Here is a 14,434-nt window from a genome sequence, read left to right as displayed (position 1 = left end):
GACACTGCTGGATGAGGAAAATGAGATAGGTAACTACCGCCTCTCCAGAGTGAGGAGGTGTGTAGAGAATGTCTTTGGAGTTCTGGCAAACCGGTTTAGGGTCTTCAGGTAGCCCATTCCACTTAATAAGCCGGTCAAAGTTGTGACCATCACCAATGCACCATGTGCGCTGCACAACTTCCCCAGGTCTCTAACCCTTACCCGTCATGTGTGCACATTCCATGGCCTCTGCTGCACGCTCTTCCGGTTTGGCTCGCTTCCTGCTGGGTTGACTTGGAGGGTTGAAGGGGTTGCCAGGGAAAGTTTGGCACCAGGGTTGTTAGTACTCACACTGGTTTCTATAGAGTCCCGTCGAAACATGAGCTGACTGTAATATTTCCATTTGGAATTATACACATCTGCTCCTGATCCAGATCACTTGGCACAAACCATCTTGTGCTTGCAGTTCTTTCAGCTCTTTCACTGCAAACGCAAATAATGTATTACCATGTGAGCTGTATATCTGTGTTGGTAATAATACAACCAAAACACTATACATGGGGATTGAAATTCATTTTGTTGTATGATTTGAATTAACTAGATACTTTGCATCAGTATACATAACCCACTTCCTAGATCAGAAAAGTGGGATCCCACAATTGATATCCCATGACTAATTAGGAACTATCATCACATTCAGTTTACATACCTGAGAAGGGCACCTCTGTGCTCAGCCTGTGCAGGCATTTGAGCCACTTGTCCCTGTTTTTGTAGTCATCATCTTGACTTGTAGTCATCTCGAGGATTCCAGAGAGGAGGGTTCCCTGTTGGAAAAAAGTGCAAGGTGTGAGCAATGAAATAATGGATAACAAACAGGCAAAACTTTGTTCACCTATTTACGTTTTTTAGCTAGCTAGTATAACAAATTACTGCTGGCGCTGCAAGCCATCAGAGCTGCAGAATTATCTACAGTGTCTAGCTAACTGCACCGGCTAGCTTGATACATAGTCAGCTAGGTAGCCAACTGTGGTTACTGTACAGCAAATAGTACAGCTAATTATTAGTTTGCTATGGGCTAATAACATAGGGAAAGGCACCAATTGTACAGCGCACTGAAGATTGTTTCAGAACCATGGACAGCGACCATATCCAATGTGGGAGAGTGCATTTGTTATAAAGTACTATTTGATTTATTAGTGTTGCACCACTATTTGTACTTCATATAACGATATACAATGTCAGTATCGCATGTTTTAGCGTGATGGACTGTGCAATCCCAAGTGACAGGTGTCTTGTGCACCATTAATTATTATAATTTATTTTGTTTTGAGAAAAATCAACTACAGAAACCTTTGTTGACCAAACAGCCTATCAACCAAACAATTGACCAATAAAGGGTGGTCAGACCTAATAAAAACATATTGTATATACAATACCAGTCAAAAGTTTGGACACACAGGGTTTTTATTTAATTTTTACTATTTTCTACATTGTAGAATAATAGTGAAGACCTCAAAACTATGAAATAACACACATGGAATCATGTAGTAACCAAAAAAAAGTCGTAAACAAATCCCAATATATTTTAGATTCTTCAAAGTAGCCACCCTTCGTTTGATGAGCAGGTGTCATGTAGTGTATCTTTTTTTTATATAAAAAGGGTAGGGGCGTGGATCAGAAAACTGGTCAGTATCTCCTTCGCATAGAGTTGATCAGGTTGTTGAATGTGGCCTGCAGAATGTTGTCCCACTCTTCAATGGCTTCGCGAAAGTGCTGGATATTGGCGGGAACTGGAACATGCTGTCATACGCGTTGATCCAGAGCATCCTAAACATGCTCAATGGGTGACATGTCTGAGTATGCAGGCCATAGAAGACCTGGGATACATTTTGTACAGGTCCTTGCGACGTGGGGTCATGTAATATCATGCTGACAGAAAGTGATGGCAACGGATGAATGGTACGACAATGGGCCTCAGAATCTTATCACGGTATATCTGTGCATTTAAATTACCATTGATAAAATGCAATTGTGTTCATTGTACGTAGCTTATGCCTTCCCATATCATAACTCCACCGCCCCCATGGGGCACTCTGTTACGTCAGCAAACCACTCGCCCACATGACACCATACACGCTAACTGCCAAGTACAGTTGAAATCGGGATTCATCCATGAAGACCACACTTCTCCAGCGTGCCAGTGGCCATCAAAGGTGAGCATTTGCCCACTGAAGTCGGTGACGACGCCGAACTGCAGTCAGATCAAGGCACGGGGGGGGATGAAGAGCACAAAGATGAGGCCGCTTATGGTAGAGAAGTGAACGTAACATACTCTGGCAACAGCTCTGGTGGACATTCCTGCAGTCCGCATGCCAATTACGTGCTCCCTCAACTTGAGACATCTGCGGTGTTGTGACAAAACTGTACATTTTAGAGTGAGTGGCCATTTTATTTTCCCTAGCACAGTGCACCTGTGTAATGTTCATGCTGTTTAATCAGCTTCTTGATATGCTGCACCTGTCAAGGGGTGGATTATCTTGGAAAATGAGAAATGCTCACAAATTTGTACACGGAATTTGAGAGAAATAAGCTTTTTGTGCGCATGGAACATTTCTGGGATCTTTATTTCAGCTAGTTAAACATGGGACAGTTGAAGTGTACCTATGATAAAAAATTAGACCTCTACATGCTTAAAGTCAACACTTTACATGTTGTGTTTTATATTTATTATTCTGTGTATGTATATGTGGATATACAGGTAGGAGAACAAGTATTTGATACACTGCCGATATTGCAGGTGTTCCCTACTTACAAAGCATGTAGAGGTCTGTAATTTTTTTATCATAGGTACACTTCAACTGTGAGAGACGGAATTGAAAACAAAATCCAGGAAATCACTGATCTTTAAGTAATTAATTTGCATTTTATTGCATGACATAAGTATTTGATACATCAGAAAAGCAGAACTTAATATTTGGTACAGAAACCTTTGTTTGCAATTACCGAGATCATATGTTTCCTGTAGTTCTTGACCAGGTTTCCACACACTGCAGCAGGGATTTTGGCCCACTCCTCCATACAGACCTTCTCCAGATCCTTCAGGTTTCGGGGCTGTGGCTGGGCAATACGGACTTTCAGCTCCCTCCAAAGTTCAGGTCTGGAGACTGGCTAGGCCACTCCAGGACCTCGATGCTTCTTACAGAGCCACTCCTTAGTGTCCCTGGCTGTGTGTTTCGGGTCGTTGTCATGCTGGAAGACCCAGCCACAGCACATCTTCAATGCTCTTACTGAGGGAAGGAGGTTGTTGGCCAAGATCTCGCGATACATGGCCCCATCCATCCTCCCCTCAATACAGTGCAGTCGTCCTGTCCCCTTTGCAGAAAAGCATCCCCAAAGAATTATGTTTCCACCTCCATGCTTCACGGTTGGGATGGTGTTCTTGGTTGTACTCATCCTTCTTCCTCCAAACACTGAGTGGAGTTTAGACCAAAAAGCTCTATTTTTGTCTCATCAGACCACATGACTTTCTCCCATTCCTCCTCTGGATCATCCAGATGGTCATTGGCAAAACTTCAGACGGGTCTGGACATGCACTGGCTTGATCAGGGGGACCTTGCATGTGCTGCAGGATTTGAATCCATGACAGTGTAGTGTGTTACTAATGGTTTTCTTTGAGAATGTGGTCCCAGCTCTCTTCAGGTCATTGACCAGGTTCTGCCGTGTAGTTCTGGGCTGATCCCTCACATTCCTCATGATCATTGATGCCCCACGAGGTGAGATCTTGCATGGAGCCCCAGACCGAGGGTGATTGACCGTGTCCTTGAACTTCTTCCATTTTCTAATAATTGTGCCAACAGTTGTTGCCTTCTCACCAAGCTGCTTGCCTATTGTCCTGTAGCCCATCCCAGCCTTGTGCAGGTCCACAATTGTTTTCCCTGATGTCCTTACACAGCTCTCTGGTCTTGGCCATTGTGGAGAGGTTGGCATCTGTTTGATTGAGTGTGTGGACAGGTGTCTTTTATACAGGTAACGAGTTCAAACAGGTGCAGTTAATACAGGTAATGAGTGGAGAACAGGAGGGATTCTTAAAGAAAAACTAACAGGTCTGTGAGAACTGGAATTCTTACTGGTTGGTAGGTGATCAAATACTTATGTCATGCAATAAAATGCAAATTAATTACTTAGAAATTATACAGTGTGATTTTCTGGATTTTTGTTTTAGATTCCATCTCTCACAGTTGAAGTGTACCTATGATAAAAATGACAGACCTCTACATGCTTTGTAAGTAGGAAACACTGCCGATTTTGCAGGTTATCAAATACTTGTTCTCCTCACTGTGTGTGTGTGTGTGTGTGTGCGCGTTTATATATTTTAAATTGTGGGATATTTTCAATCAGTCAGCAGGTAAAGTCAGTGGGAAAATGTCCCTTTCTGAGGGTGGGGGGGGCTCCCCTCAACGTATATTGAAACGTGCCGGATTGCCCTTTTTTAATTAATTTTTTAGGGTGTGTTGATTTCTGAATGTCAGTTCTCCCTCCCTCATATCTTTATCGGGCACACGCATGAAGTGTGTACATGCCCCCTTCCTCTTTCCCTCTCTCGCTTTCACATATGCGCACACAAACACAATCTCTAAGTCTGCTCCTGCAACCATGACTTGTGGATGCGTACATGTGTGTCTCAAATTCTTTGAGGGTGTTTTTAAATTTGCATATGTTTGAGCGAGTAGAGGAAGGGCTTTCGTGTACTTACTGCATGCGCTTGCCCATTATCAAGAGGTGAGGGAGGGAGAACTGACATTTGAAAATCAACCCACCGAAAATGCGCGCTGCTGCGTGCTAGCGCAAGCTAACGCTCACCACTCACCCTCCGAAAAGCAGGCAAAGTTTCCATGTTTAATGTGCAACGGATAGAGCGAGCGAGAGGGGCGGAATGTGCTGACGCAGTGTTTTTTTTGTCTTAACACCCCAAATTAATAATCAGTGCGGTTTAGCCGTGCACTGCCAGGAGCAGAAGGCTGCCAAGCTCTGGCCTCGCGAGCGGTGGGCCCGAAAAGGAGACCCTGGCAGCCGGCCACAGAGCTTTTGCTTGTTCAGGATTTTTGATTCAATCCTTTATTGTGCTCCACTCAGGCAAAGGGCCAAGGCGAAACAAACGCAGAGAAATGACTGGAGGGATGGAAAAAGGAGAGGGAAAATAAAAAGGGAAATGGGATCTTTTTTTCTCTATTTTGCCTCACTCTGTTGCCCTTCCCTCTATTTCTCTCTTCCCCACCTCTCTCCTTTACCTTTTTTTAAAATGTTATATTTGTAAAAAAATATGTATTTAACCATAAACTAGGCAAGCCAAGGATAGAGGGAAAGGAGAGGTCTTGATTTATCCCCATCTCCTTTCCCTCTAACCCCCTCTATCCCTCCCTCTCTCCTTTCCCTGTATCCCTCTCTCCTTTCCCTGTATCCCTCCCTCCTTTCCCTGTATCCCTCCCTCTCGCTCTCTATCTCCCCCTCTCTTTCTCCCGCTGTGACTGAAAACATATTTGGTTTACTGTATGGGGTGGTTGTGGTGAGGGTGAAAAGTCGACAACTCTGTTTTTGTGTTGTCTGTCTTCCCCTTTGTCTGAATGGCAAATTGCTTCTCTGAGTATTTGTATTTAGAACACTGTAAAAGTAATGTATAAGACAATAGTCTTGTTGGCTGCCTCTAACTGCTGTTTATGGGCTATGTGGTCTTTTTTGTGCAAATATATGAAATGAAAAGCACATGCATTGTAAAGGACAAGAAATAGTCTGGTCGTGCTCCTATGTCAATGGAGGCCTCCTGGAGTCTCGTTTTAAGGTCTTGTCAGAAAATGTAACCATCATTTGTGTTGTTTCAGATGTTTCTCTTCTGGATTTGACCGAGCAGTTCACACTGCCAGAAACTGCTCCCCACACCCTGGTGAACCTAGTAGAGGCCATTGAGAAGAAAGGTACACACCAACCAACACACAGCACCATAAACATGCATACACATAAATAGGAGTTGCCATTCAGAGGAGAGATACTATGGGAATGCAATAAATTACTCATAGGTTTTGGAGTAATGGACCACTGTCTAATACCTCCACAGACTGCACTGCACTGTTACACTGTTGTGTTTATTTGTCGCTGACAGATTTATTCTCACCTGTGCGCTGATAGTGCCATGAAGTGTTGCAGGACAGGGTGCTACATTCACACTGCATTATGGAGGTCTTCATTCACAGTTTCTCTCTTTCACACGTTCAACACACACACACACACACACACACACACTTCCTCCCACTCTAACCAATTTCACAACATTGTGTGAAATATACATATTTTAGACAGACGTGTCAATTTCACGGTTCGGGCCATAGTGTAAATGACACATTTTTATTTACATCGTACATTCAACAATTCCACTCTTTCGAGAACACATTCAGCTCTACATTGGTCAAAAGTAGTACACTGTATAAGGAAAAGGGTGCCTTCTTGAATGCAGACTGAAATGCTTCCTCTAACATTTTCTTCCACACAGGTTGCACAGATTGGTCTCTTCCTCCGCATCATAGTTTCCCCTGAGTGTATTCATAATCACATCCCTAGTAGGGATGGGCATGAGTAATGAAGTCCTCGAACTGATGTCAAAACTCAATCTTTACCAGAGATTTAAATACAAAATAAAAATATAATATTGTAAAATGATTTGGTCGAAATGTTGTCTTAAAGACTAAGTTAATTTGCATTGACTCTGGTGTTCCAATTGTACCTGTGCATTTGCGGGCTCCTTAAATTCTCTTTCGTGTCTCACTCAATTGCGTTCTGACCGCTCCTTCTACACAGTCGTGCTGAGTTCGACTACAGAAATAAATGCCTATAAAAACGTATCTTACTGATAGGATACACACGCTATATTCCTTACCAAATAACGACAGTTTTTAAACAAATTCTAAATGGACTGGTTGACTAAAGTAGGGAAATATGTGTTCCAAAAATGACTTGCAGTTTTGGAATAATTGTCATTTTCCTACTTTGCTGTTGACACGAGTTACCCCAGCCACAAAGTCACAATTGGCTATATCGTAAAAATTCATGAAAACCAACATTTGCATTTTGGTCTAAATTGAAGGTAGGGGCTAGGCATAAGGTCTCCGGTGTGGTTTAGGTTTAACGGTTAGGTTTAAAACAGTCCAGGGTTTATAATTTTGTAGCTGTGGTAACTAACGTTAGTGACGACCGTACTTTGCGAGCTGCAAGTGACATTTTGAATTGGTACGACTCGGCTATTACCCCAGTAAACACAGACTGGTTCCACACTGAAAATAGGGAACAATATTAGTTTGAAGACAGAGCGTGTCCTGGCCATAGTTCATCCCCATGCAGTGTTAAATGTAGAAAAATTCCAAGGAACAGGCATAATAAACTAAATCGAACGTCTGTATATCGAAAAGAAGACCGATTTCGTGTTTTTTGACCCTGAAAAATGTATTTCATCTGCCAAATTGAGCCACGTTTTAAATGAGCACTCATTGAGAATAACTTCCAGACACAGATGCGAATCCCACTACTGTTTTTATTTTATTTGACATGTTTGTTTTTTTACTATAAAATAGGTGTCTTGGCTGTAATAAGCCTCTGTAAATGGCAGCTACATTATCATAATTAGGTACTGTTGGCATATAGATAAATGCACACACTCCAACTGTCAAAAAAGTTTTAATGCCAGGCCATCTGTCTGCGTCTGTCATGCCAAGTCAGGCAGTCATGCATACTATAGAGGGGCTATTTTTTAGAAGGCTGATGAGCTATTGTCTCGATTTGTCTGCAGGTCTGGACTGCAAGACACTGTACAGGACACCTGTGGCATCCTCCAACTCGGAGAGCCCAACACAGAGCTGGAGTGGTGGTGAGTTACTCCTGTCACGCTCCAGCTGTATTTGTTCTGTTAGAATTAGTATAGTAATGCTCGAAGTGAAGTGACGTGTTTTGAATGAGTGTTAACTCACCCCCCACGTATTTATCTTATTAGACTTCCACTAGTAGAAGGCCATTTTATATCCAATTTGGGCTAACAACACTTACTTTGTACAACCTCTAAATAATACATGTATACCTTTTCTCAAACCGATAGTGCATGATAAGACTTGCTACACTATTAGCATATAAATGTAGGTATATCATGCACGTAATGCATTCAAAATGCTCCCAATGCTTTTTCCGTGTGGCTGAATGAAATGCAGCTGGCCGGACCCACTGACTGTCTCTCTCCCCCCCAGAGGTGGAGTCGGGTAGTGACGTGGGCGCCTTGTCGGAGCGTGTGGTCCGCTACCTGAGGGAGCTGCCGTCCCCCGTCATCCCCCCTGGTGTTTACCCAGACCTGCAGGCTGCGCTGCAGCACGGCGCCGCGGGTACATGCCACATTTCACTGACCCCTGCTTGTGCGCAACTGCCCCCCCCCGCCCCACACCAACCCATCCCTATCCCAGACGATACAGACCTAGGCTATAGAAAGTCACAGAATCACATGAAGCTGATTGTGTGGCGTGTCAATCGCGTGCCCCCCTCCTGCCTGTGAGAATAAGCCAGTAGTGGAGTGCTGGGGATGAGCTAGTCACAGGCGTCCCAAAAATATTTGAACTTATAAAGCTACCCTGGTCCCTGGGGATGCCAGGGACTTTGTGTGTATGTGTGCTGAGAGCGAGTTCCTTGTTGTGTGTTCACACTTGCTTGTGTGAGTAAGGGGCTGTGGTAACATGTGGTCTGCCTCCTCTCACAGACTTGGCGGCAAGCAGCAGTGGAGGCAGGGAGCTGAGCCTGGTCCTGGAGAGGGCCACTAGTGTGCCCCTGCACCATCGCCTCACTCTGCAGTACCTACTCACACACCTGGGCAAGGTGGGCCAGGGCTCCCAGCTCAACGGCCTGGACCCTCACACCCTGGGCCTGGTCTTTGGGCCGCTGCTGATCCGGCCCAGCTCTGCTACTGGGTGAGTAGGAGAATACATGATCTAACATTCACACCCCTGAGTCAATATTTGTAGAATTACCTTTGGGCAGCAATTACAGCAATTTGGAATTTCCAACACATTACTGTTTCTTATAAAAAAAACAAGAAGTCAGTCTTTGTTGGTTGTTGTTTTTACAATGTTCTAACGCCACATTCACACCACCCAGACATATGCCAACAAACAACAGAGTTGGGTCTGTGTATGCCGCTCGTCTGTGTTGGTTGCCATTTTGTTTGGTAATATTTTGTCCAATTCGGCATGTTCAATCAGCATTTGGTGTCAGGAATGGGAGTATTGTGTGAGCAGTGCTCAAGCATCATAATGGATTAAATTCATACTGTATAAACCGTTGCTTTTCACTAGTTCTCAAATTGCTTTACATTGGGGTAACTAAACTCAAACCCCACCCTTGTGATGCACAGCAGCCATTTTGTGTTGGATTGCGTAGTTACCACACAGCTAGTGAATATCCTCTTGAGATGGACAAGTGAGGGCTCCAATGGCACTGGTTTAGTGGAAGAACATGTGATTGTTAGTGCTCTCTCCCTCGTGTGACTCAAGAGGAAATCCCTAATGCTAAAAGCTGTTATTACAGACTGCAGTTGAGTACTTTTCCCCTGCCTCCTCAGCACCATGTGTTTGAATGACCTGACGCTGACTGAACATCTTATGACTATGTGTCTTACTCCCTGCTGTTGTTGATTGACAGGTGGGAGGTGGAGGAGGAGTTCCCTGCACTAGCGCTGGAGAGGCTGCTGATGGAGAGGGCCATGGGACAGGAAGTCCCGCCCCCTGGTATGGATGGGTAGATACAGTGCTCTAAATTTGGAGGGCTCAATAGAAATTAATATAGAACCTGGACTGAATGGAAATTGTTATTTTGTTTTTTTAATAGTTTGCACTATTTACTGTGCATAACTTAGTGCTGATTTGTACAGACTAATAAGCACACATGAAACATCCCCAACTAAAGATGATTTGGCTTGTGTGTCAGGATTTGTATGTGTAAATGAGACTTTTTCTATTGAAAATCTCTTGTGATGTTTGCTTGTCCAAAACATTCTAATCTAATGGGGTTTTCGGTTGTATCCGTGTGTTTTGTATAGCTCTACCAGTCAAGCCAATGAAGGCCAAAACCACGACTGCCATGACTGAGACTCACATACTGAGTGATTCCGAGTGGTACTGGGGGGAAATCTCCAGGTAAAGAGCCACTCGTGTATCAATAACATTTCTAAATCCTCAATTAAATAATTTACCACATCAACAAAATAGTTTTGGCCCCCAAGTTTTCTGAGGGGGAAAAAAAAAACTTTATTTTGTATTGTTAAACTGTGTTAAAACACCAGCAAATCAGCTCCAAGTGATTTTAATAAGAGATTGCCTTTGGAAATTATTCAAACCCCTTGACTTTTTCCATGATTTTGTTAGGTTACAGCCTTCTAAAATAGTTTTTTTCCTCATCAATCTACACACAATACCCCATAATGACAAAGCAAAAACAGGTTTTTAGAAATGCTTGCAAAGGTATTAAAAATAAAACAGAAATACCTTAGTTACATAAGTATTCAGACCATATGCTATGAGACCCGAAAAAGAGCTCGGGTACATCCGGTTTCCAAATGTATTTAATATTAAAACTGAACTATTTACATAATTATTCAGACAGACCCTTTACTCAGTACTTTGTTGAAGCATCTTTGGCAGCGATTACAGCCTCGAGTCTTCTTGCGTATGACGCTACAAGCTTGACACACCTGTATTTGGGGAGTTTCACCCATTTCTTCTCTGCAGATCCTCTCTAGCTCTGTCAGGTTGGATGGGGAGCGTTGCTGCACAGCTATTTTCAGGTCTCTCTAGAGATGTTCGATCAGGTTTAAGTCTGGGCTCTAGCTGGGCCACTCAAGGACATTCAGAGACTTGTCCTGAAGCCACTCCTGCCTTGTCTTGGGTTTGTGCTTAGTGTCGTTGTCCTGTTGGAAAGTGAACCTTCGCCCCAGTCTGAGGTCCTGAGTGCTCTGGAGCAGGTTTTCATCAATGATCTCTCTGTACTTTGCGCCGTTCATCTTTGCCTTGATCCTGACTAGTCACCCAGTCCCTGCCACTGAAAAACATCCTCACAGCATGATTCTGCCACCACCATGCTTCACAGTAGGGATGGTGCCAGGTTTCTTCCAGATGTGACCCTTGTCATTCAGGCCAAAGAGTTCAATCTTGGTTTCATCAGACCAGAGAATCTTGTTTCTCATCGTCTGAGAGTTTTTAGGTGCATTTTGGCAAACTGCAAGCTGGCTGTCATTTGTCTTTTACTGAGGAGTGGCTTCTGTCTGGCCACTCTACCATAAAGGCCTGATTGGTGGAGTGTTGCATAGATGGAAGAAACTTCCAGAAGGACAACCATCTCAACAGAGGAACTCTAGAGCTTTGTCAGAGTGACCATAGGGTTCTTGGTCACCTCCCTGACCAAGGCCCTTCTCTTCCGATTGCTCATTTTGGCCGGCCAGCTCTAGGAAGATTCTTGGTGGTTCCAAACTTCTTCTATTTAAGAATGATGGAGGCCACTGTGTTCTTGGGGACCTTCAATGCTGCAGAAATGTTTTGGTACACTTTCCCCAGATCTGTGCCACGACACAATCCTATCTCGGAGCTCTGCGGACAATTCCTTCGACCTCATGGCTTGGTTTTTGCTCTGGCGTGCACTGTCAACTGTGGGACCTTACATAGACAGGTGTGTGCCTTTCCTAATTATGTCCAATCAATTGAATTTACCACAGGTGGACTCCAATCAAGTTGTAGAAACATCTCAAGGATGATCAAAAGAAACAGGATGCACCTGAGCTCAATTTTGAGTCTCATAGCAAAGAGTCTGAATGCTTATGTATTAATGTTTTTTTTTTATTATAAATTTGTAACAATTTCTATTAACCTGTTTTTGCTTTGTCATTATGGGTATTGTGTGTATATTGCTGAGGGTTTCTATTTAATATATTTTAAAATTACGCTGTAACGTAACAAAATGTGGAAAAAGTCAAAGGGTCTGAATACTTTCCAAAGTATGTGATCATATACAAATGTAAGCAAGGTTTGAAGTGGTTATGTTTTAATCAAATATTATATCTATTTGGGTTTCTTGCGGTAAATTTTGCAATCTATTATTTGGAATTATGTTCCGGACACCTGACTATCCGCTCAAGACAAAATCGTCCCGTGGCTGAATGTTGTTGATGATCCCTGGCCTATAGTATTTATTTATCCAGTAACCACATTTTTGTGTGGATTAAAACTGGATTATAGTAAAAAACTATTTGTAGATTATGGTATACGATAATCAGCTCTCATGAAACAGCCTATTGTCGTCATGTGCTAGTCATTAAGTTGTATTGTGTGTTAAAGTAAAAAATCTTGTGTAATTTGGTCAGCTGCGTAATTAACTGCTTTGTTCATTCATGTTAGAAATTGAGAGTTCCGGCAAAAGTTTCCACCCTCTCAAAAGGAAACTTTCAGCCAGAGTCGAAACAGTTTTAAGCACCTCCATCGCCAAATCCTAATATGTCCAAATAACCAGTGACGAAAACCCCAAAATCGGAGCTTCTGCTGCTAGTTGTCTCACGCATTCCATTTAGTCCCGGAAGATTCTTTGGTCTACGAGTAGAATCTGCCCATGGGAGATTATATTGTGAAGGATGTGGTGCTTTCATCAATTCACAATCCCCTTCAACTGTGCCATTGTTGTTTCCAGGGAGGAGGTGAACGAGAAGATGAGAGACACCCCTGACGGGACGTTCATGGTCCGCGACGCCTCCAGCAAACTGGAAGGAGAGTACACACTGACCCTCAGGTGAGAGGCTACTCCTAGTATCAAGTAATATAGCATATGTCTTATGTAAAGAGCGGAGGACAGTCAACATTACACATTTACTAAACGTTTGTAAATGAGTGATTTTTGATCTCCTTTAGAATGTGGAATGTAAGTTTGCTATTGCGATTCTTGGGTTCACGTAAGGAAAAAGAGCAAATGGTTCAAAAGGATCTACAGAATGAACCTGTAGATTTCAAATGTATTTCTTGCCATTGACATTGATGTCTCACCGTTTCTCCACCACAGGAAAGGAGGCAACAACAAGCTGATAAAGATCTGCCACCGGGGCGGTCGCTATGGCTTCTCCGAGCCGCTCACCTTCACCACGGTGGTGGAGCTCATCAACCACTACCGCCACGATTCCTTGGCCCAGTACAACGCTAAGCTAGACACCCGACTCCTCTACCCTGTCTCCAAATACCAACAGGTACCTACTTTACACTACATGTACATTGACAACGACAGACAACTTTACTGTGCATCGAAATGGAACTTTGTCCTATTGCTGGCCTGCCTTTCAAACCTTAGGATTACCACTACTGCCACAATCTTCTGTAGTCTATGCCAGGACCACAGATGCATATTTCAGCCAACTCTTGAGATGCATACATTCAGTTAAAAAAAAAAAAAATTCTCTCCACTCCTCGAATTCCAAAACATTGCCGGTTAGATTGCAAGTTAGAATGACATTTTCACGGAAAGGTTTGATTCCTGCTCAATTTGTATTGCAGCATCATTGTCCTCCCGCTTGATTGGCTGCTTTGTGAATATTGTCACTGACAGTTGTATAACGTTGCTTTCCTCAGGAGCAGTTGGTGAAAGAGGACAGCATTGAGGCGGTGGGCGAGCAGCTGAAGGTGTACCACGAGCAGTACCAAGAGAAGAGCCGGGAGTACGACGTGCTCTACGAGGAGTACACACGCACCTCACAGGTACTATACTGCTTCCTGTACTGTAAAGGGCGTACTGGGTCCATACTTCTGGAACACAGCTCTGTCTCAGGCTCTGTCCCAATACTCTGAAATTAGATATTTTTCTTGTATCCTTCTTTTATCCTTGCTCTCTAACCAATGATCTGAGAGGACAGGTGAAAAGAAAATGGTGGAAATTCACATCCCTCCTAACTGCCATTGACATGAGTGGAAAAGCGAAGAAGATAAGACTCCATTTCAAAGTATTTCAAAGTCCTGTGTGGTTTAGTTGGTAGAGCATGGCGCTTGCAATGCCAAGGGATGTGGGTTCGATTCCCACTGGGACCACCCATACGTAAAATGTATGCACGCATGACTGTAAGTGGTCGCAAAAGGAGAGGAAACAAATAGGAGGATTGCATTGGTCCCATCATGCGCCATGCTGACTTGTGTTCCCCTGTGTGTCTCTGTCAGGAGCTCCAGATGAAGCGCACGGCTATCGAGGCCTTTGGCGAGACCATCAAGATCTTCGAGGAGCAGTGTGAGACCCAGGAGCGCTACAGCAAAGAGTCCATCGAGAAGTTCCTACGCGAAGGCAACGACAAGGAGATCCAGAAGTACGCGTTTTGCCTGTCCATAGTGACATGGGTATTTCAACCACAACTTCTGTTAAACTA

The 14,434-nt window shown here is 43.5% G+C and overlaps 1 protein-coding gene across 3 annotated transcripts in view; it reads left to right on the top strand.

The window, feature by feature from the left end:
• The window catches only part of LOC118402287 (phosphatidylinositol 3-kinase regulatory subunit gamma-like), a 50,766-nt gene that overhangs the window by 30,327 nt on the left and 6,005 nt on the right, over positions 1 to 14,434 (top strand). For all 3 annotated transcript variants that reach the window (XM_035800355.2, XM_035800354.2, XM_035800357.2), the window contains exons 3-12: positions 5,856 to 5,948; positions 7,811 to 7,888; positions 8,259 to 8,390; positions 8,759 to 8,966; positions 9,697 to 9,782; positions 10,094 to 10,190; positions 12,727 to 12,825; positions 13,093 to 13,273; positions 13,653 to 13,778; positions 14,232 to 14,374. In XM_035800355.2, coding sequence (XP_035656248.1) covers positions 5,856 to 5,948; positions 7,811 to 7,888; positions 8,259 to 8,390; positions 8,759 to 8,966; positions 9,697 to 9,782; positions 10,094 to 10,190; positions 12,727 to 12,825; positions 13,093 to 13,273; positions 13,653 to 13,778; positions 14,232 to 14,374 — 1,243 coding nt within the window. The remainder of the gene's footprint in view (positions 1 to 5,855; positions 5,949 to 7,810; positions 7,889 to 8,258; positions 8,391 to 8,758; positions 8,967 to 9,696; positions 9,783 to 10,093; positions 10,191 to 12,726; positions 12,826 to 13,092; positions 13,274 to 13,652; positions 13,779 to 14,231; positions 14,375 to 14,434) is intronic.

This window comes from Oncorhynchus keta, chromosome 23, assembly GCF_023373465.1.
Source record: "Oncorhynchus keta strain PuntledgeMale-10-30-2019 chromosome 23, Oket_V2, whole genome shotgun sequence".
NCBI lineage: Eukaryota > Metazoa > Chordata > Actinopteri > Salmoniformes > Salmonidae > Oncorhynchus > Oncorhynchus keta.
The sequence above is the reverse complement of the archived record's forward strand: the minus strand, read 5'-3'. Positions and strand labels throughout refer to the sequence as shown.